Here is a 21,350-nt window from a genome sequence, read left to right as displayed (position 1 = left end):
TCATTTTAAATGGGACCAACATGCTAAATTTTCATCTGTGAACTAAAGTGGTCTTGTTTTGAAGACCTAGGCTGGTATTTAACTGCTGCATCACTTAGGGTATGTGCTCAAAATGGACAGCATACTGGCACACTCAGGAGGGCTGGAGCCTTCCCCAGGAAGGTGAGGGGAAGGCTCAACTCAGAGCCCTGGAAAGGTAGAAGGCATGGGGCTTGGAGCATCCAGCCCTCAGCATCACCTGGAACACAGCACCGTCTCTTCACCCTGTCCCCTCAGAGGAGTACAAAGCATGGTGCTGCTGCAGCAATTCAAAGTGCATGGGGCCGCGAGGCAACTGCCCCCTTCCCTCTCCCCATCGATGGGCCTGGGCACACTACATAGCGTGGATGAAAGCACCGTGTGGACACCATCTGCACCAAAGCAAAGGGTTTTTCTGATGAAGTGGGGACACCACCTGTCTGAAAGATAGGAGCTACAGCAATTAAAGTATTTGTCTGTCTGCACAGATGCCCTGACAGTGTGGTTTAAGGTAACATCACAGGTATGGATTTATGACTGATAGGCCGTGTCTACACTAGCCCAAATCTTCGAAAAGGCCATGCAAATGGCCATTTCGAAGATTACTAATGAGGTACTAAAATGCGTATTCAGCACCTCATTAGCATGCAGCCAACCGCCGCTCTTCGAAATTGACACTTTTCACTGCCATTCAGCTCGTCCAGATGGGAAAGGACCCCGCCAACTTTGAAATCCCCTTATTCCTATCCGCTGATTTTGAAATCCCCTTATGCTGCTGATAGGAATAAGGGGATTTCAAAGTTAGTGGGGTCCTTTCGAAAAGGACCCTTTCTGGATGAGCCGCGCGGCAGCAAAAGCAGCAATTTTGAAGAGACGCGGCCGGCGGCATGCTAATGAGGCACTGAGTATTCATTTCAGTGCCTTGTTAGTAATCTTCAAAATAGCCATTTGCATAGCCCTTTCGAAGATTTGGGCTAGTGTAGACATAGCCATACAGTGATGTCAACTGAACTTATGAAGGCAGAACCAATTGTAATATTCTAGACAAGGGCTCAGCAACCCCTGGCACTGGTGCCAAGTATGGCGCACGAGCTGATTTTCATAGGCACGCGAGGCGGGAGCTCAGCCACACCTCTCCTCCCCCATACAGCCAGGAGCTTGCTGAAAGCCATGCTGCTTGCGGAGTAACCAAAGACCAGCTCATGCTACCAACCACCACCTGAACGGTAAAGCTCTGCCTCTTCATTTACTAACAAAGCTGTCACAAGTAGGACTATTAGTGACTTTAAAGAGTATCACTAGCCCTTGGACTGTACATAGAGGTCAAAAGGTCAAATTTAGGCACTCTGCCTTGGAAAGGTTGCTGACGCTTGGTCTAGATAGTAAAATGTTGTTTGCTACTCTACTGAAATGATTTTTAAAATATAAACTGTGCATTTTTACGGGGGGAGAGATAGCTCAGTGGTTTGTGCATTAGCCTGCTAATCCCCGAGTTGTGAGCGCAGTCCTTGAGGGGCCATCTAGGGATTTGGGGCAAATAGATTAAAAAAGGGGATGGTGCTTGTTCATGCTAAGAGGGCAGGGGACTGGACTCAATGATCTCCTGAGGTCCATTCCAGCTCTCTGAGATGTGTTTCTCTAGATATGATGATCTCCTGGCTTTTAATTTATGACCACCATGCTGACGGTGAACAACTCTAGGGCTACGTCTACACGTGCACCCAACTTCGAAATAGCTTATTTCGATGTTGCGACATCGAAATAGGCTATTTCGATGAATAACGTCTACACGTCCTCCAGGGCTGGCAACGTCGATGTTCAACTTCGACGTTGCTCAGCCCAACATCGAAATAGGCACAGCGAGGGAACGTCTACACGCCAAAGTAGCACACATCGAAATAAGGGAGCCAGGCACAGCTGCAGACAGGGTCACGGGGCGGACTCAACAGCAAGTCGCTCCCTTAAAGGGCCCCTCCCAGACACACTTTCATTAAACAGTGCAAGATACACAGAGCCAACAACTAGTTGCAGACCCTGTATATGCAGCACGGACCCCCAGCTGCAGCAGCAGCAGCCAGAAGCCCTGGGCTAAGGGCTGCTGCCCACGGTGACCACAGAGCCCCGCAAGGGCTGGAGAGAGAGTATCTCTCAACCTCCCAGCTGATGGCCGCCATGGAGGACCCCGCTATTTCGATGTTGCAGGACGCGGATCGTCTACACGTCCCTACTTCGATGTTGAACGTCGAAGTAGGGCGCTATTCCCATCCCCTCATGGGGTTAGCGACTTCGACGTCTCGCCGCCTAACGTCGATTTCAACTTCGAAATAGCGCCCAACACGTGTAGACGTGACGGGCGCTATTTCGAAGTTACTGCCGCTACTTCGAAGTAGCGTGCACTGTAGACGCAGCTTAGAAGTAACTAATTGGAGTATTCTGTTATACTCAGTGTCACATGGAAAAAAGTGGAGTCAGCTTTGGCTAAGAGTTTCTGGACCCCTCTAGACCAGTGCTCTGCAACCAGTGTGCTGTGGCACACTGATATACTGCAAAGCGGTGCTTAGTGAGCCGCATGCAGAAGCGCCGTCCATGACGCTGCACACACACCCCATCGCTTGGTGGGAGAAGCATGCAGTGGCTCTGGTGAGGTGCCAGCATTGAGTTAGAGTGCAGGGAGGGGCTGGGGGGTGCCTGGTTTGTGGGTGGATTGGGTTATAGTGGGGAGCTGGGGATGCCTAGCTCTGGGGAAGGCAGAGGGGAGTGTGTTATATCTATTGGGTGTGCCATGAAATTACAGCGAGTGCTGAAGTGTGCCACGAGGTGTTAAAAGGTTGCTGAACACTGCTCTAAATACTCACTTTCGACAAATGTAGACTTCCCATATTGGAGGTTTAGAACAATACTTCACATAAGAGCAAAGCTGTATCTTTCTCTTCACTGCATTTAAGAACAAATACAACAATACAGCCTGGCACCCAATGAGTTATACTATGCATTATTACAAACATTGGCTTGGCTTTATCATTTAAGATTTAACATCACATTAATAAAATATGCAGTCCAGTTGACTGACTACTGAGCTAGAAGACTGAAAACAAAAACAACTGCATACAAATCCAGATTTACCAGAAGCAAGAAATGTAACTCCTATGTAAGTTTTTCCAGTCACAAAAGAGTAATATTTCATCAGGACTCTGGAAAGACCCAGTGACTGCAGTGAGCTTTGGATTAGGGACTTAATGCCAAGAGTATGCATTGAGATAGGCAGCTCTTAGCATTAGGGCCAGGGTTTTCAAAAGCTTAATATTGACTAGCTGGTCTCTTGTGAAATTAACTCATTTAATTAACTTTTTCAATGCGAGTACTTATTTTAATGCTGGGTACGCCTTGGAACAATGTCACCCTCTTTGTATTCCTCTGATTACTGCACAAGTTGCATGTTCAGTCATAAAGGAGCTGGTCTAAAGATACTTTAGTTTTCTAACTGCAATCAGTGTTTCTGAAAATATTGTGTTATAGGGATTCCTGAAGAGACAGACAATTTACGTCTATTTCTTCTGATATGTGGACTGAGAAGAGTCAAAGACCCTCTTTATTTAGTGGATGCTTTCTCAGGTATGTACCCTGCTGTTTATATCTCTGCATTTTCACTGTGGGGATGGGTTTTGCCTCCAAACACCATTCAGTAATTTTTTTGTTGTTTATGACTTTGCTGTAAAGTTGTGATTTTCTCTGCAGAATACTTCATAATATATTTATGTTTTTAAAAAGTGATCTGTTGAACACATATTTTCTGTACTGTATCGTTTCCTGCCGCCTGGGAATAACATTGCATTGCAGTCAAAGAAAAATATTTGATGCTTTTGCTTGTTGAGGGAATAATTATTTTGCTGCTAGCATGCAATATTCGTAATAAACAAAAGAAGAGTGTATCTATGTCAAAAGTTTTATTTGGTTTATCGTGTCATGATTATTACATGTTTGCAGGTGTACCGAGAAATACTAGTAAAGTTACCATAAACCCTCTATGTAATGGACCCCAATTTAACAGACTTTGGAAACAACAGCTGCTGTCCCCCACCTCAGCCCCTCAAATACATGTTGGTGACTCACCGGAGCTGCTGCTTCTGGGGCTGCCAGAGTGGCTGGAACGGCAAGAGTGGCTGGAGCTGTCAGGGCCAGAGGAGCCGCTGCCACTGAGCCTCCTCCCAGTGGGAAGGGGTGCCTGGACCATTCAACGGGCAGGCATCCTGCCAGCTGGAAGCCTGGGCAAAGACACGCCGCTCCAGGGAAGCTTAATTTCCACAGGAGTGCCCAGCCTTGGGTGGGTGATGAGCAGCTCATGGCAGGCAAGCCCAGAGGCTCTGCTCTGGAAACAGCTCAAAGAACCCACTGCCAAACTCTCCTCCAGGCCTGTTGCATTCCTCCTAGATCTCGGACGGAGCGTTCCCTATCGCGCTTTGCAAGGTGCCTCCAGTCCTGCAGATTTGGATTTAGTGGACTTTTGGCCTTAATGGACATCGCTTCCCCGCCACTAGTCCGTTAAATAGGGGGTTTACTGTACTGGTTGTAAGCTTTGGCTAGGAAGATGCTAAAAGACTAAAGCACACCAGTGTTGTGAGGGGAAAGAGCCAGAGGACAGAGTGAAAGTTTAAGAGATGGGCAGGGATGTGAGTGGGCATGAAGGTGATTCAGCAGATGGGTTGGGGTCACTGTGGCAAGTGGAGGGAATGCAGTAGGACAGCTGCTTCTGTGGCTGAGGAGAAGGTGGGGACTGATGGGGGCAAGTCTCATTGTATTTGGTCACTTTTCTTTTGAAAAGATATTGGCAAGATCCCACGCGGGGGAAGAAGCGTAGCCCAAGAGCAGCCCGAGTTCCAACTCATGCTGCTTTTAGTCCCCTTCGTGCCAGGGAGGAGGCGCTGCTTCTGCACTCACTGGAAGTGACTTCTGCAAAAATCTGCTGCTTTAAGTTGTGACATCTCAAACACTTACAAATTGAAACAAAAAAGCAGTCCAGTAGCACTTTAAAGACTAACAAAATAATTTATTAGGTGATGAGCTTTCGTGGGACACACCCACTTCCTCAGACCATAGCCATACCAGAACATACTCAATATTTAAGGCAAAAAGAACCAAAAATATTAATCAAGACTGACAAATCATAAATATTATGAAGATGAGCAAATCAGAAAGTAGAGGGGCGGAAGGGCAGGGAGATGGGGTCAAGAATTAGCTAAAGCCAAGTATGCATAAGAGCCCCTATAATGACCTAAAAAATTCCCATCCCGGTTCAAACCACGTGTTAATGTGTCAAATTTGAATACAAAAGATTGTTCAGCAGCCTCTCTTTCCAAAGTGTTAGGTCCCGTGATAGTATCTCCAATTTATTCTAACCTAAGCAGGTTAGTCACAGAATCACAGGCACATTCTCATGTTCCTGAGCTAACATCACATAGGCCATCATGTGCCAACAATGCCCAGATGTTTTGTATATTGGACAGACTTCAGACTCTCTTAGACAAAGAACTAATGGGCATAAAACAGACATAAAAGCACTCCTGATCCACCAACCGGTCAGTCACCACTTTAATGGAGTGGGCCATTCTGTTAATGACCTGAAAGTTTGCATCTTACTGAAGAGGAATTTTCACAACACTTTGGAAAGAGAGGCTGCTGAACTCTCTTTTATATTCAAATTCGACACATTAAAACGTGGTTTGAACCGGGATGGGAATTTTTAGGTCATTATAGGGACTCTTATGCATACTTGGCTTTAACTAATTCTTGACTCCCCCTACCCCTTCTGCCTCTCTGCTCTCTGATTTGCTCACCTTGATAATATTTTTCTGATTTGTCAACCTCGATTACTGTTTTTGGTTCTCTGTGCCTTAAATTGAGTCTGTTCTGGTATGGCTATGGTCTGAAGAAGTGGGTCTGTCCCATGAAAGCCCATCACCTAATAAATTATTTTGTTAGTCTTTACAGTACTACTGGGCTGCTTTCTTGTTTTGATAGTATATAGGCTAGCACGGCTTTCTCTCTGTTACTGCTTACAAATTGGCATTAATAGTATCACGAACCTGCCTCTGTTCTGTGTTAGAGAGTCAGGGAATTGTCTAAATGAAAAGTTTAATTTTACGCTTTGTTACATTCTGCTCCGTTATTTCACTTTGTCGCTGAACTAAAGCACTGATGCCTTTCATAGGTTATATTCCCTTTTTGGAGCATTCTGTTTCTCAGATTAGCAGGGGGTGTGTAAATCAGTTCACTGACCCAAGATAATGAGATGCACTAGCTGAAATAACTGTTTATTGAATGGTTGCTCCATATGAGTAATCACAGAACAGTAACAGCTTCCTCAAAGTCTTTTTCAGAATACACTCCACTCAGTTTAAAATCTCTTTAGTATCCCCTGGAAGTAGACCTTTCTCATATCAGAATATACATCATCTGATTTCCGTGAAATCACTTCCTCTGGTTTTTTCTACAAACAATGGGCAAAGTCCATGGGACTCCCCCCCCTCACCCTGAGAGATTCTTCAAGTATGTATATGAGACAAGAGAGAATTAGGGTTTCTTTTGGTCGACTCGTTGTAAGTTTGCTTAATATGGCTTCAGTGCAGGGAGGTGTACAACAGAGCCTCTTAGGTTCATCCAAGCTCTACACGTTGTTTAAAATATAACTAAAAATGTGAACAAAAAAGATGAATGACCAACTTGAATTTTAACTTGTTTGGTATGATGCAAAAATGTGATTTTAAAAATTAAGAGCAAAAGCTTTTCTGAAGTCCTTTCTAATTGGGAAATTGATTTACAGTTAGTCTATATTCAATTATGATTATTGCAATATCATAATTCACACTGGCCTTCCCATGCATAGAAGACAAAATCCCAGCATTTAGAACAGGATTGGGGCCTATAGTAGATATAAGAAGAGTAAAGACAACAGATCAGCCTAGGAGGGAGGTAGTGAGAGGTGAGGAAAGTAATAAAACTATTACTTGAATTTTTTATATCCTGTGTATCTTGTTTGTTGTATTTCTTTTTGGTACTTTTCACATCAAGATGTATAAAGTCCAAAACCAGTATGTAGGTTCACATGAGCACAACCAAAATAAAAAGCCAGGTCTGAAATTTGATAGATCAGCTAAATTATATATTTAATAATTGTGTAGAAAATAAATCACACCAGTTAATGAGATTCACTAAAACTCTCAAAGTTCTGACATACTTTGGCTCTGTCTGAAAAAGGAAAATAGATCACATTTGAAAAGTTCAGCTGAAGCAGTTTTGATCAGGGTATAAAAGGTAGCCAAAGTTTGTCACCTGAAGAGAACGTTGGTAGACTGTGGATGAATCTGCAGGGGAGTCTCACATATTTGCAAACATGATCTGTTTTCCTAGTTTAGCCATACCATATACCCAGTGAAATTGATTAAATCATCCATAGCAAAGCAAGTCATTCCTTGTACTAGGGGTTCACCAGGCCTGCCAACGGGCAGGGGGCAAAGAGGGCAGGTGTACAGGGGCTCAGTGTTTTAAAAGGGCCTGGGGCTCCAGCTGCCGCCACTGCTACTTCTGCAGCCCAAGTTCCGGGGCCCTTGGAAGACTTGTGGCAGCTCTGCTCTGCCCCTTCCACCCTCCGCCATGCCCCTTCTTGGAGCATGTAGCCAGGCCCCGCCTCATCTTGGTCAGGGGTCCACAATGGCTCTTGGCCCCACCAGTATTCACTTTTGAAATACCCACATACATAGCAAACTGCATAGTTCTCAATTTTCCTGTGTCGGGAGAGTGAAAGGATGAGGCTCTTCTGCCTTTTGAACTGTGGCTTCAGGGAGCCCAGGCCTTCTAAATCTTAGCCCCCTTATAGCTGTTCGATCGCTATTCTATGACACCACAGAGGGCTGATTGCCATGCATATTCTCTTAAAGTTAAGGAAGTGTTCCATGAATGGGCCCTGTTTTGGTGATGGTATCATTGAAGAAAGACATTTTTGCAGAGTCTAAAGTTATCAGCAGTATATAACTATAATGACCTTGCAGTTATTTCTTCTTTCCTTCCACCAGTAACAACAAAACATTGAATTTCCACAACACTGCCTGGGGCGCTACATGCAGGTGGTAAGAATAAGTCCTAGTCATTTAGGCAGAACAAGAATCCAGATCATCTTGATTTAGTAACTCCATTCATTAGAACCCTGTACAACGCTTCATTGTTAAAATTATGCTAAAGTAATGCCTGATCTTAATCACAGAAAAATAATGCTTCAGTCATAACAGATTGAGTGAAAGAAAAATAAACACTAACTTCAATAACACTGACGAATCAAATATTAGGTATGAGTGTTGGAGTTGCAAGTCTGATTTATATGCCATATTTAAACACTATCGCTAATGCTGTTGTCCAGATTCTACCTGTCTTAGTCACGCCGTGTCACCATTGATTCCAAGGGAGAAAGACATGTCCGTGTATGTGATTGTAAGAATATTAAGCAAAATTTATTACTATTAAAGAAAATTACTATTGTGTTTTAGAGTGGCACAGAAGAGAGCCCAACATCCACCTTGTTATAATTGGACCTGCAGTAAGTTGTTTTTCTGTATTTTTTAAAATTCTAAATAATTATATTTACTCACAGAGATCTATTTTAGTGACTAAATGAGATATTTTTCACCTTTAATTGCAAATGGGAGACAGAGTTAATGGCGTTTGAGCTATTACAAAGATTTCAAGTACAACACCAGCTTTGTTGCCATAGCTGTTCAGAAGGCATTCTGAACTGTAGCGATCAACCCGATTCTAATGTTCTAAGTTCCAAAACTTCCAATGCTTCAGTAGGCTCTCATGATTTACAAAGGATAGAGATAGAGCTACATTTAGAAGGTAGCTTAAGGATCTGTGACATCAAGGGCAAAACACTGGCTTCATTCAATGGGAGCAGGGCAGACCTAACTTATTTATAATATTTATAATATGGTAGAATTGAGCAGTCTGGGGCCCCCACAGAGGTAAGTATTATGAAGATACATACACATGCATAGACTCAGACTCACTTACCACTTTGAACTCCCCCCTTTTATTTCCTGGTCCATCACATCTAAATTTGGCTCAATAAGCATAACTATTCTAAACTGGTCTAGCTCAAGGTCAAAAGGCAAGATCAGAATAATGCAGCAAGGGTGTGCTGAAATAACCCCTCCCCTGTACCGTTCACCTTCATCCATCTCCTGGGCATACAAGTTCTACTGGTTTGCAATCTGACTCTTTCCATTGATTTCAGCCGTCTTCGAATCAGGGCCCTTAGACTTCCTTACATTTTAGCACACAATTCTGAATGCGACTTTACATGTGGCCTCTGAATTTGGCCCTCAGGCCAGATTCCCAGCTGGTGCAAACTGGAATATGTCCCTGGACATCAGTGGAGCTAGTCCCGTCGAGTGCCCTTTCACCCTATCCTCTTGTCCATTTTGTAGATGCAGAGGATATTGTTATGATTGCAACAAATATACTCTCTCCAATTTAAAACATTTAAAATCTGTACATTCAAATGTTAATGATATTCATTGATTTCAGTCTCAGAGGAGGGGGTTTAATATCACATTTGACTAGAGGACCAACTTTTTGGGGGAGGACACTCAGTTTAGTGTTTGAATTTTAATATTTACATGTGTGTTTATACCATTGGTTTAACACACTGAACTTCTACTGCAGACTCAAAAAGGAGTTGAAAGAGTTCAAATCTTGTAAGTGAAATATTAGAAATTCATATTTCTGTATGAATATTTTATGAGCAGTGATTATCCAACATTTTAGGAAATAGCAGTTATCATTTCTGAGGGTTTTTCTTTTCCCCAGAGAGTCTTGTGTTATGAAAAATTGTAATGAGATGGAAGTGATATCAAGCATCCCTTATTCCCTGGAATACTTTTAGTAACTACTTTGCAGTATTTAGGGAATGTAGGATACTGCAGGCAAAGTGTGCAAGAAGAATGTAGTGCAATTTGGTGTGAAAGTTGCTAACATGATAGAAAAGACTTGTGTGACTGATTTTCTTTTAGTAACATTATTGGTAGATTTTTAAGAGCTATGGGCCTCAGTTCAGCAAGATACTTAAGCATGTTCCTAACTTTAAGCACATGACTAGCCCAGCTGAAGGGGGGGATTTACTATTAAGCACCTATCAAGTGCTTTGTTGAGTCAGAGATATAGTGTATGGTACCTTACAGAACTGAGCACTTATTTTCATTTAAAGTCTTTCTGGTAGGTTTGTTTGAGGGTTATTTAACCCGAGATTAGGTTAAACAGATGCAGAAAATTGAGTTCTTTTTAAGTCAGTCTCCCTTTAACTAACCATTTCTTCTCAAATGCCAAGAGATGTTTGTTGATGTCCGCATGTTTGTTCTTGCTGCGTTTCCTACTGATTCAACTGCAAGCAGCATACCAATGGCTTTAATTCCCTCACATCTTGCCGTCTGCACATGCATCGTACCCCTCATGTAAAGTTGTAGCTGGAGATGTATGTTCCAGTGCTGCCAAAGCTTATGCTTAACTTCACATATGTGTAGCCCTATTAACTTCAGTGGGGCTATTAACCTGGATAAAGTTCAGCAGGACGTCTCCAAAATTTAGCTCCACACTACGACTATGTCTACACTAACACCCTCCTTTCAAAAGGGGATGCTAATGAGACACATCGGGATATGCTAATGAGGCGCTGCAGTGACTATGCAGCACTTCATTAGCATAATGGCACCCACAGCACTTCGAAAGTGCCGCTTTCGATCAAGTGTGGCGCGTCTACATGGGGTCCTTTTTGAAAGGACCCCACAGATGTTGAAATCCCTTTATTCTTATTTGGTTTGGTTTGAAAAGGACCCTGTGTAGACGAGCCACACGCGATCAAAAGTGGCACTTTCAAAGTGCTGTGGCTGCCGTTATGCAAATGAGGTGCTGCATATTCATTGCAGCACCTTATTAGCATATCCTGATGTGTCTCATTACCATTCCCCTTTCGAAAGAGGGGTGCTAGTGTGGACATAGCCTACATTTCATTTGTCAGCTGCCTGAGATGGTTTACCTTTAGTAACCGGAACAAGGCCCTTAACTGGTGTAACTGAACAGATGAGTCACCCACTCAATTTCAGTTTTAATGGCCTTTGCCTGCAGTTAAAATCTGAGAGTCCTGCTGAACTGGAGCCTGTTTTATGGCTTGTATTTGTCTGCTGAGATAAGCCTTCCCTTCCCCAGGTTTGGTATATTGCAATTTGTATTCCCATGGATTTTGCTGATGCTCGATGCTCATTCAGTTTAGCTTATTTTAATGCCATTTGTACTAGTATGAATTTGCATACAATTAGCAGATCTCAGCTGGTGCAGAATGAGGCTAGCTTTATTTCTGACGCCGGTGTACAGCACTCACTCAGACAATGAAAATAATTGACGTGTGTTTCACTGTTAGATCCTGAGTACTGTGAATTTTTGTTTGTAGATACCAAAGGAGAAAGTTTAGAATATTAACAAACACCCCAGGCATTTATATTGGCATTATGTCTTATAGACATGTGGATCTTGCACAATCTGTATTTCAAGCTAAATATGAATTGATAGAATTCCTGGAAATGACTTGAATATCTTCTATGGGCAGCGTTGCTTAATTTTAGATTGCAAATGTTACAGTGGGAAATTTTATTCCTTCTTTGGATTAGTCTTGCTTCATTTTATCTCATGCAGAGAAGATGGAGAAGATATGGATACTATTAATAACTGATATTTAGGTTTAGAGTATAGTTTGTTTAAATGGCCACTGTACTTTTGAGTGTTGCCAACTCTCAGGATTTCATCACATCTTATAATATTTGTACAGGTTGAACCTCTCTTATCTGGCTCCCTTAAGACCTGACCGGTGCCGGATGAGAGTTTGCTGAACGATGGGAGGTCAATGTTTTCTAGTGCATTGCCAACACTTCTCCTACTTAATGGGCTCTTAGAAGACATTTAGGGGTAAATTAGAGCTAAATAACAGCACAGAACACTGCAAGCCAGAACTGGTGGCTGTAAACAAACTATAGGGGACCACAGGAAACTTGGCTACACCCATGCTAGGTGGTCATCTGGCTAACTAAAATCATGCTGGATTATGGAGTTTGCTGGATGAGAGAGTTCCAGATTAGAGAGGTTCAACCTGTAGTTTGTCCTAATGCCCCAGCTGTCATGATTTAAAATGAGAATTAAAATAAAGTGAGGTGCTAGAAGTGTTCACTGGCAGCAGCATCTAGTGGTTGGTGCACAAGGTTTCTATGGGTCGTGCCCTCAGTATTTCGCACTAGCCATTGCCACGCTACTTGGTGGCCTGCCTTTTGATATATATGGACTTGATCCTGGGTCAGGTCACCGAGAAACTGTCTCTCCCTCTGGAGTTGCAGAGTGCCAGAGAAGATAATGTGTTCCGTGCCCTCCCTGTGGGGGTGGACTTTCAAACGGCCTGTTGACCCTACAGGTGCCAGTCCCAACCGCAGATTTCTTTAAGTTTTCATCCTTCCCTTGCTTCCCCAAAGGGGAATCTATACGTGAGGAGTTTGTGCTCTTTGTGACATGGGTGGGGGTGCTCTTGAAAGAGGCAACCATGTTTAGAACCCAGACATGCTGCCTTCTGGGGCCACTTCCTACCACCCATCACCACTGTTCCCTCTGTTTTTTCCATCTGTGGGCAGAATAAATTTTGTTATGTGCATCAAGGTGTGTGTAGCTGTGCACCACCAATAGAAATACCCGCTGCCCCCTGCATGTCTGTGGGCACTCTGTTAATTAGCTGGGTGGCAACTGAATCTCTTCTGGGCAGCCATCTTAACGCTCAGCTTACAGGGAATGCTGCTCATCATCCTGGCGCATTTGTGCAAGGCATGACCCAAAGGGGTAAAGAAGAAGGCAGTAATGAAACCTTCTACCCCCTTTAGACTCTGCAGACAGCAACACTCCCACTAATCTTTTTCATCCACATGTGAGTTTTTTCTAACCATGTGTGGAATAATTTTGTTACATGCACTGAGGTACATGTGAATACTCGCACCAGTAGAAACAAAGAGCCTGGCTGTGAGCGCCCTGCTAATCAGCTGGGCAGCATCAGAGTCACTCCTAAGCAGGCATACAAGCACACAGCTCACAGGGAACACAGGCAGGCAGGCGCATTCTTCCCAGGAAATGTTGCCTCTTCTGGAGCACTTAGGATTGGTTTCTCTCGCTGCCCTGTCAGAATGTATCTGAACTGTTTGCTTCCCTTTTAGGCTCTACTGGCAGCCTGAATGTGGGGATGTAAGTAGGGATGAGCAGTGCCACCAGGGCCCAGAGATGCTCCTTAACCTCTTCAGTACCAATGTGGGGTTTATATGGTGCTTTTTTATAAGAAAGGAGGAGCCAGTATGGTGACATCTACCCACCTCCAACACTTCTCACTGGGGTTCCGCACGCCCTGAAAGGGTTCAGCGCCCTGGCCGGTCCCTGGGGCTGGAGCTGCTGTTGGGGCTCTGCTCCCTAGCTGGCTCCTGGCCCTGGGGCTGCTGGGGTTCCCCCAGTCCCAGATGGGTCCCCGGGGCTGGAACTGCTGGTAGAGCTCTGCACCCTGGCTGGCTCCTAGCCCAGATCTGCTGGGATTTTCCTGGCTAAGTCCCCGGGGCTGGAGCTGCTGGTGGGTCTCTATTCCTTGGTTGGCTCCTGACCTCAGGGCTGCCAGGGTTTCTCCACAGCTGAGGCACCAGTACTCCATATCAGCATGTACCATCGGAAAAAAAGCCATGTGTTTATACATCCCATCACAGTAGACCTCATGATTGTGAAGAAAAACTGCGAAAACATTAACCTGAAGTCTTAAACACCAAGGCAAATGAAAACCCAGCATGTACTTAAAAATCTGATTATTTTAAGACAGTTTCTTGACTAATTCTGATATGACTCATGGTTTTTGCATGCTTGGGGTAGGCAGGAGTGCATGCCTGTGCAGAGGGGTCCAGCACAAGGCCTACACAGAATTTAAGCCTGATTTTGAAGATTTAAATAGGGGGAAAGTACTGTATAGGCTTTAGGCTGGCTCTCTGCACAAGGAGGAATTTCACCGTGTATGATCTCTCTAATGCTCTTAAGCTGTAGTTCTGTGGCCCACAAGTAGTTGCATTTATTTCCACTTAGAAGTCTACTGCCTTGATTTCACCGGAGAAAATGGAGACCAAATGGAAACCTTTTTAAAAATCAGAGCCTTATTGTTCAGTGTGTAGGCAGGTTACATTGTGGTGAGTTCTGTCAGGTGCAGTGCCGAGAGAGAGATGGCTTTTAGCTATAGACTGTAAATGGAACTATTAAAAAGAACACGAGAGAAGGTTTAAGAAATTCTCATCTAACCAGAAGACTTTCACGACACTCTTACTTGTGTGGGCAAGATGCTCCGCTGCACGGAGCTTATAATCACAAAGGAGGGGACCAGTGAAAAGAAAGGTGGGTCCTGGAAGCTATTCTGCTTTACACTAGTGACCACTGCACTGACCAGGGATCAGGGAGTGCGCCAGGCAGCCTGTTTTACCTTTCCAATTCCAATATGCACCCTCTGTCAGGAGAAATCCTTAGCTACCGGGGCAGCTCAAAGCAGCTCTCAATGCCTTAACACACTTAGGCTCAGTACTCACAACAGTATCTCCACAGTTATTTATTTTCTTGTGACCCCAAAAGCTTCCATGTTACATGAGAAAATGAAAAAATCTGAGGGAACAAACATGATTTTTTTCCCCTCCTTCTTACTCATTTTTATTCTCTTTAAATTTCAGAATATAAATTTCTATTAAAAATACCACCGTATTGTCCCTCTTTGATGCTTTCCTTTTTATCTCCATTTCTTTCCACTCTAGTACACCAAAAGATTCGAAAGTGAACTGGCGTGGAAGATAAATGTGGAGCAAGTATAATGCAGTTTTGTACTTGTGACTTGGAAGGTGCATTTGCTGCCTCAAATGAAGACTGTAGGCACTTCAGTTGTCTTTTTAAATTTGCTTCACTTTTTCATGAATGAATGTCATTACAATAAGTAAGCAGAAGAGCCCAACGTTAATATAAGCAGCACATCCAGAGAGGCTGAAGATTGACCAAACTTTTAAAACTCTTAAAACATTTTCTAAAGTAAGAACATAAGAACAGTCACGCTGAGTCAGACTGAAGGTCTGTCTAGCTCAGTAGCCTATCTTCTGACAGAGGCCAATGCCTGATGCCCTACAGATAGTGAACAGAACAGGGAATCACAAAAGCGGTCCCTGTGTTGATATCCATTTCCAAGCTGACAAACGGAAGTTAAAGACACCATTCCTACCCATCCTGGTTAATAGCCAGGACCTAACCTCCACTAATTTGTCTAATTCTTTTTTGAACCCTGTTAAATTCTTGGTCTTAACAACCTCCTCTAGCAAGGAGTTCCACCGACCATGATTTTATATACCTCTATCGTAGTGCCACTTAATCTCCTCTTTGGAAGCTGAAAAGTTCCAGTCTTTCATGCGGCCCCATTCCAAACCCCTAATCACTTTTGTTGCCCTTTTCTGACCCTTATCCAATGCCAAGATAGCTTTGAGATGAGGTGGTCACATTTGTACAAATATTCAAGTTGTGGTGGTATCATGGATTTAAATAGAAGCAATAAGATATTCCCTGTCTTATTCTCTATTCCTTTTTAATGATTCCTGGCATTCTATTTGTCCTTTTGACTGCTGCAGCACATTTACTGAATGTTTTCAGAGAACTGTCCACAATGACTCTAAGATCTCTCTCATGAGTGGTTAATACATTTCCTCACACAAACAAAAGGGAATTTTCTCCAAATAATGTTAAAATATATTTGCATATAGGAAAGGCAATGAGAAATCTACACCTCAAAATAAATCATAATTGCATTCTAACTTACATTGTTATAGACTTTCAAAACAAAAAAGCAGTCCAGGAGCACTTTAAAGACTAACAAAATAACTCATTAGGTATAACAGTCTTCTTTATATTAACTTACATTAGAGCAGTGGTGTCCAAAACGTGTAGCGAATGGACAGTGTATTGGACATCATGGTACTAGAGGATCCTGTTGAAGTTAGTGGAGTTACTTGTAGTGTAAGATAGCATTCATTGTGAGAACCACAATGTGGCCCTTAAATTAACCTGTTATGTGGTAACTTCTATTTACTTTCTGTCTGTGATTCCTTAGGGCTTGGATCCTGCATCCTTCACTCAGGAGCAGCCCTGTTTACTTGTAACAGTTGGAGGAACAGGTCCTATTATACTGTTCATACATTTTTTTGCTTCTAGCTCCTTCACAATGTTTTTCCTTCCCCCCCATTTCTATTTTTAAATGATAAAAACACATAGTGAAGCATTTTATTTGAATGCCTCTCTCTTAACTGCATAACTCCCAAGGTTATATGAAATAATTGCTTGTGCAGTGAAAATACAAAAACAGCATTTGTAAACCTGTATCCCTGATTATTTTAAAAGGTGTTTTCTAAAATACTATGAATAAGTGTTTTGTACTCTGTTCTGTGCAGCAACGTTACAATATTGTATCTGACAAGTTCATCTGTAGACAGTGTCCTTCATAATAATTACACAATTATGTCCTCATTCTAAAGAGAGAGCATGGGGTAAAACTTAAGCACCCTTTTCTTCCCATGCAGCTTTAAAGGCTGTGTGTTGCACAGTGTCCTGTAAATCAACTTAATATATCTTACTGTTTAACAGCAACAAAATATTCCCAGTTTCTGTCCTCTCTCATCTGGTCATGATTTCCAAATGCGGCTGTGTCTACACGGGCACAAATCTTCGAAATAGCCATATTTCGAAGATTACTAATGAGGCACTGAATTGAATATTCAGTGCCTCATTAGCATTAGGACGCTTCCGGCTGTGGCGCTTCAAAAGCGCGCACCTCGGCACGGCTGTGTAGGGGTCCTTTTCGAAAGGACCCTGCTCCTTTCGAAATCCCCTTATCCCGCTCGCTGATTGGAATAAGGGGATTTCGAAAGGTGCGGGGTCCTTTTGAAAAGGACCCCCGTGTAGCTGCGCCGAGCTGCACGCTTTCGAAAGCGGCGCTGTGGCCGAAAGTGTCCTAATGCTAATGAATATTCAGTGCCTCATTAGTAATCTTCAAAATGGCCATTAGTATGGCTATTTCAAAGATTTGTGCCCGTGTAGACACACCCTGCCTGTTTATAGTTTTTCTTGTCCTACTAAATGAAAATAACAGACTGTGTTAAGCTTTTGTAAACAAGCCTGCTTAATTTCCCACCTCTACAGAAGTGTTTAAATTAAGGTGGAACATTCTTTCCATTATATTCACACATTTTAAATTTTTACATTAGTTTTCAAATTCTTCTGCTAATGTTTTAAATGTGTTTGCTAGTGCAGGGGTCAGTTGTAAGCCTGGTTCCATGCTTTGGAGCAAGGGAAGGTCACTTTCCTTTCCTTCACCAGTAATCCAGATTGTCAGATCCTACACAAGCATCCACCTTCCAGGTCAGTCTGTGTTGAGCCAACGGAATAGTTTATATCTGCCCTGCTCCCTATTCAGGCTGGATTGCAAGGTGGCAAATCATCCCACAGTTATTAATATTTAGTATGAATATTGCAGTAGCCCTAGAAGACCACCATGAAATCAAGGCCCCATTGTGTTAGGTGATATACAGACACATAAGAGAAAGTCCCTTCATGAAAGAGTTTCTATATAGGGAAAGGGTACAAGAAGGGAAGAATCATAATCCCATTTTACAGATGAGGAATTGAGGCCCAGAATGATGAAGTGGTTTGCCCAAAGTTACAGAGAGAGCTAGCCCAAAGAGAAAAATGGAATCCAGATCTCCTGAGTCCCTGTGCCTGTAGCATAAGACCCCCCCTTTTTCTGAAGAACTAAACATGACTTACCAATTATGGTTTTCTATAGCATGATCTTACCTTCTACCTTAAAATCATAGTATGTCCATTGAGCAATGGACATAGTACTTTCCTTTTAGAGGTTTAATTTGAATGCTGTTGTGCTTAATAGAGACGTGTAACTGTGTATATGTGTTTATAGGCTGATCCAGTGTTTACAAGTGAAGTCAATGAAGAAGTTAATAGGTAAGCAGCTATACTCCCTATCCGTTCAAGAAATGTGTGTGTGTGTGCATGCACATCCTTGCACCTTATTTACACAGTTGTCTGCATGCCTAACTTGTTCTGTTAGTTTGTCTGTAAGGCTCACATGTCAAATATTGCATGTTTGACTTTTCCAACAGTAAAGGAGAACCCTGTATGTTGTTTAGTGTTAACTCACATCTCATTTAGGATTTCTTCCATTCATAATCCATGTGGATAGTCTCCTTCCACTCTTCCCCTGTGTTTCTGCAAGATTTTATGTGCTGTTGGTGGATGGACGAGATAAATGGCGTTAGTTCTTTTCTCCCTCTGGTTTAAGCATTGAAGGGTATACATTTTTGGAAACAGATTTCCTCTGCAGTACATAAGAGTTGCCTGGCTCAAAGAGAATAAGCAAACAATTTCCTCTCTCTGGTAGCCGATGCCAGATGGACAACTAAGAATCAGCCTATGTGCTCAGTAATAGTCTGCTTTCCGCTGGTGTTATGTTACAGCGTACATGCTGCGCTACTGTGCACATTATATATTCATTTGCATCTGTGCAAACTTGGTGTAAAATACTATAGAGTCGGAAGGCAGCATCTGGCAGTGTGGTCTAGCAAAGAGGATGCGGAGTTGGATCCAGAAAAATAAGGATTCTAGTCAGAGCTCTGTAACTGACTTGCTTCATGAGCTTCTGCACGTCAATTCCTCTGTCTCCCCTTCCCACCTAGTTCTGTGGGAGTAAGGGAATGTCGAAGCGGGTGCTTATTTCGAAGCTGCTCCCATCTACACTTTTAATCTGCAGTTCAAGGCCTGCACTTCGAAATTCGTGCAGCTGCCATTATGCTAATGATGTGTTGAATACGCACATAAGCACCTCATTCTTAGGAAAAGTCCATAGTGCCTGCAGCTGGAAATGCCCTAATTATGCACACTTCACTTCTAGGGCACCTGGGGTACATTTGTTACAGGAGATACCTCAAGATGATCTTCATGCTGCTGTGAAAAAATGCTTTGCAGTGGTGAACAGCTCTACTTCAGAAGGGATGTCTGCTGCGATCCTGGAGGTAATTACATCAAAATGCTGAATATGTGCAGCGTGTGAACCTGAAATTGCTTTGTACCTCTTGAAATTTATGTCAATATTCCTACATGTATTTCAAAGCCGAAGCTAGGGAAGGCAAAACCAAAATGTTTTCTTCATGAGACTTAATAGATTTTAAAAGGAAATAAAATATTTATTTGAATATTAGAGTTTATTTTTAAAGACAGGGCCTGTTAAATTAATAGTACAGACCCTTAGGTAAGATGATCTGGTTTTCTTGTGGGTGTCAAATATTCTTGGTTTTATGTACCTCTCCTCATAAAGTTTCTAGGAAATGCTTTATTATTACATCAGTGTGACAGAATTGAGTCTGAGGCTGGATTTGGTTACTGAAGTGATGAATAAATTGATGACAAGCTCATTTTATAAATTTACATAGGGGTGGTAAAAAAACCCTCAGGGGTATTTCATACCAGTCCAAGCAGGGTCCTGCTTCCTTGCATGAGTTAACGTTTTTTTTTTAATTTATCCTTGCACAATGATAAGTACAATGGAAAGTTTATTGCCTACAGACAATTTCTTCCAACCAACCAGTTAGGATTAAGTTGTTAAAACAAATGTGTTGCAATGGGGGTAGAAAAAATGGTCTGAAATTTGTAGGTACTGGGGGTACTTACAATATTTTTTAAAGGGGAACTTTGTAAAAAAGGTTGAGAAACACTGATGTAGAGGACAGGCACTACATGTGTAGCTAAATGCAAGAGCAAAAGGCAACCTGCTTCCATACTTGCCTCTGCTCTGCTGCCGGAGCCTGTATCTGCATCAGGGAAAGGCTTTGGAAGCAAGGAGGCAGCAGGATACTGCATTGATAAAATAGCCATGCAGACTTGGTACATGCTGCTTGTGCTTATAGAGAGCTGTGTAAGGTAAATACACCGGGGTTTCGGGTATGAAGGGCACTCTACTCACCTGCACCATAACTCACCATCTGCACTGCTGTTTATACCGAGGCTAGGCGGAGTGCAGAGTTTATACTGGGGTCAGCAACCCCTGGCCTGGGTGCCAAGAGTGGCATGTGAGCTGGTTTTCATCGGTACACAAGGTAGGAGCTCAGCCCCGCCCTTCCTCCCGTATGTAGCTGGGAGCTTGTTCAAAGCCATGCAGCATGTAGATTAGCAAAAGACTGGCTAATGCTACCAATCACCACCTAAACTGTAAAGCTCTGCATCTTATATATTAATGAAGCTGTTGTAAGTAGGACTATTAGTGACTTTAAAAAGTAATGCCAGCATTTGGACTGTATGTAGCGGTCAAAAGGGCAAATTTTGGCACTCTGCCTCAGAAAGGCTGCTGATCTCTAGCCCGTACTCTGCATCCTGCCAGAAGCATAGATATAACCTAAGGCTGCTTCTACACATGCCCCTTCCTCCAGGAGGGGTATGGTAATGAGCAGCCTGGAAGATGCTCATGAGGTGTATATGTAAATTTCCTGCACCTCATTAGTGTATGGCCACATGATTTGGAGTCTGGAAGAAGCTCTTCCGGACTCCAAAATATCTATGGAGACACGTGCCCACAGGGATGCCCTGGCAAGAAACCCTCCTTCCGGAAGCCCCTTCTTCCAGAAAATTTTGAGGAATCACATGGCCATATGCTAAGGAAGTGCAGGAAATTTACATCCGTGCCTTATTAGCATCTTCTGGGCTGCTCATTACCTTTTGGAAGGGACATGTGTAGAAGCGGCCTAAGATTGTATGCTTGTTTGGGCAGGATCCATCGTTCTGTTCTGTGTTTGTATCATGCTTAAACAAGCTGGGGGTACTAGTCCATGACTGGGATTGCTAGGTGCTATCACATGATTTTTACTATTACAACTACTAATAGTGAAACGCCTATTGCACTTTCTAACAAGTGATGACAGTTTTCACTTCATCTGCATGTATCTAAGTTTTTCACAAAAATTAACTCATTAGACTTCATAAGACCTTAGGTCAATGTTAGAGAGGGAACAAGTCTTTCGTCACTGTACCTGTAGTGACCTCTAAGGCAGAAAGCAGACTCATTTTGACCGCGCACAGCCACACTGCACAGCCTCCTAAGACTAGAAGTGTACAGCATTTGGGCAAGGCCTAAAGAAGGATATGATGCTGCCAAAGTGTTT

At 42.9% G+C, this 21,350-nt stretch overlaps 1 protein-coding gene across 2 annotated transcripts in view; it reads left to right on the top strand.

Moving 5' to 3' along the window:
* GLT1D1 (glycosyltransferase 1 domain containing 1) overlaps positions 1-21,350 on the top strand; it is a 124,950-nt gene that overhangs the window by 73,200 nt on the left and 30,400 nt on the right. For both annotated transcript variants that reach the window (XM_075012997.1, XM_075012996.1), the window contains exons 7-10: positions 3,535-3,630; positions 8,553-8,602; positions 18,101-18,144; positions 19,091-19,211. In XM_075012997.1, the coding sequence (XP_074869098.1) occupies positions 3,535-3,630; positions 8,553-8,602; positions 18,101-18,144; positions 19,091-19,211 (311 nt within the window). The remainder of the gene's footprint in view (positions 1-3,534; positions 3,631-8,552; positions 8,603-18,100; positions 18,145-19,090; positions 19,212-21,350) is intronic.

The sequence above is a fragment of the Carettochelys insculpta genome, chromosome 18 (assembly GCF_033958435.1).
Source record: "Carettochelys insculpta isolate YL-2023 chromosome 18, ASM3395843v1, whole genome shotgun sequence".
In the NCBI taxonomy this organism is placed as follows: Eukaryota; Metazoa; Chordata; order Testudines; family Carettochelyidae; genus Carettochelys; species Carettochelys insculpta.
Note: the sequence above shows the minus strand (reverse complement) of the source record. Positions and strands in the feature narration are given on the sequence as shown.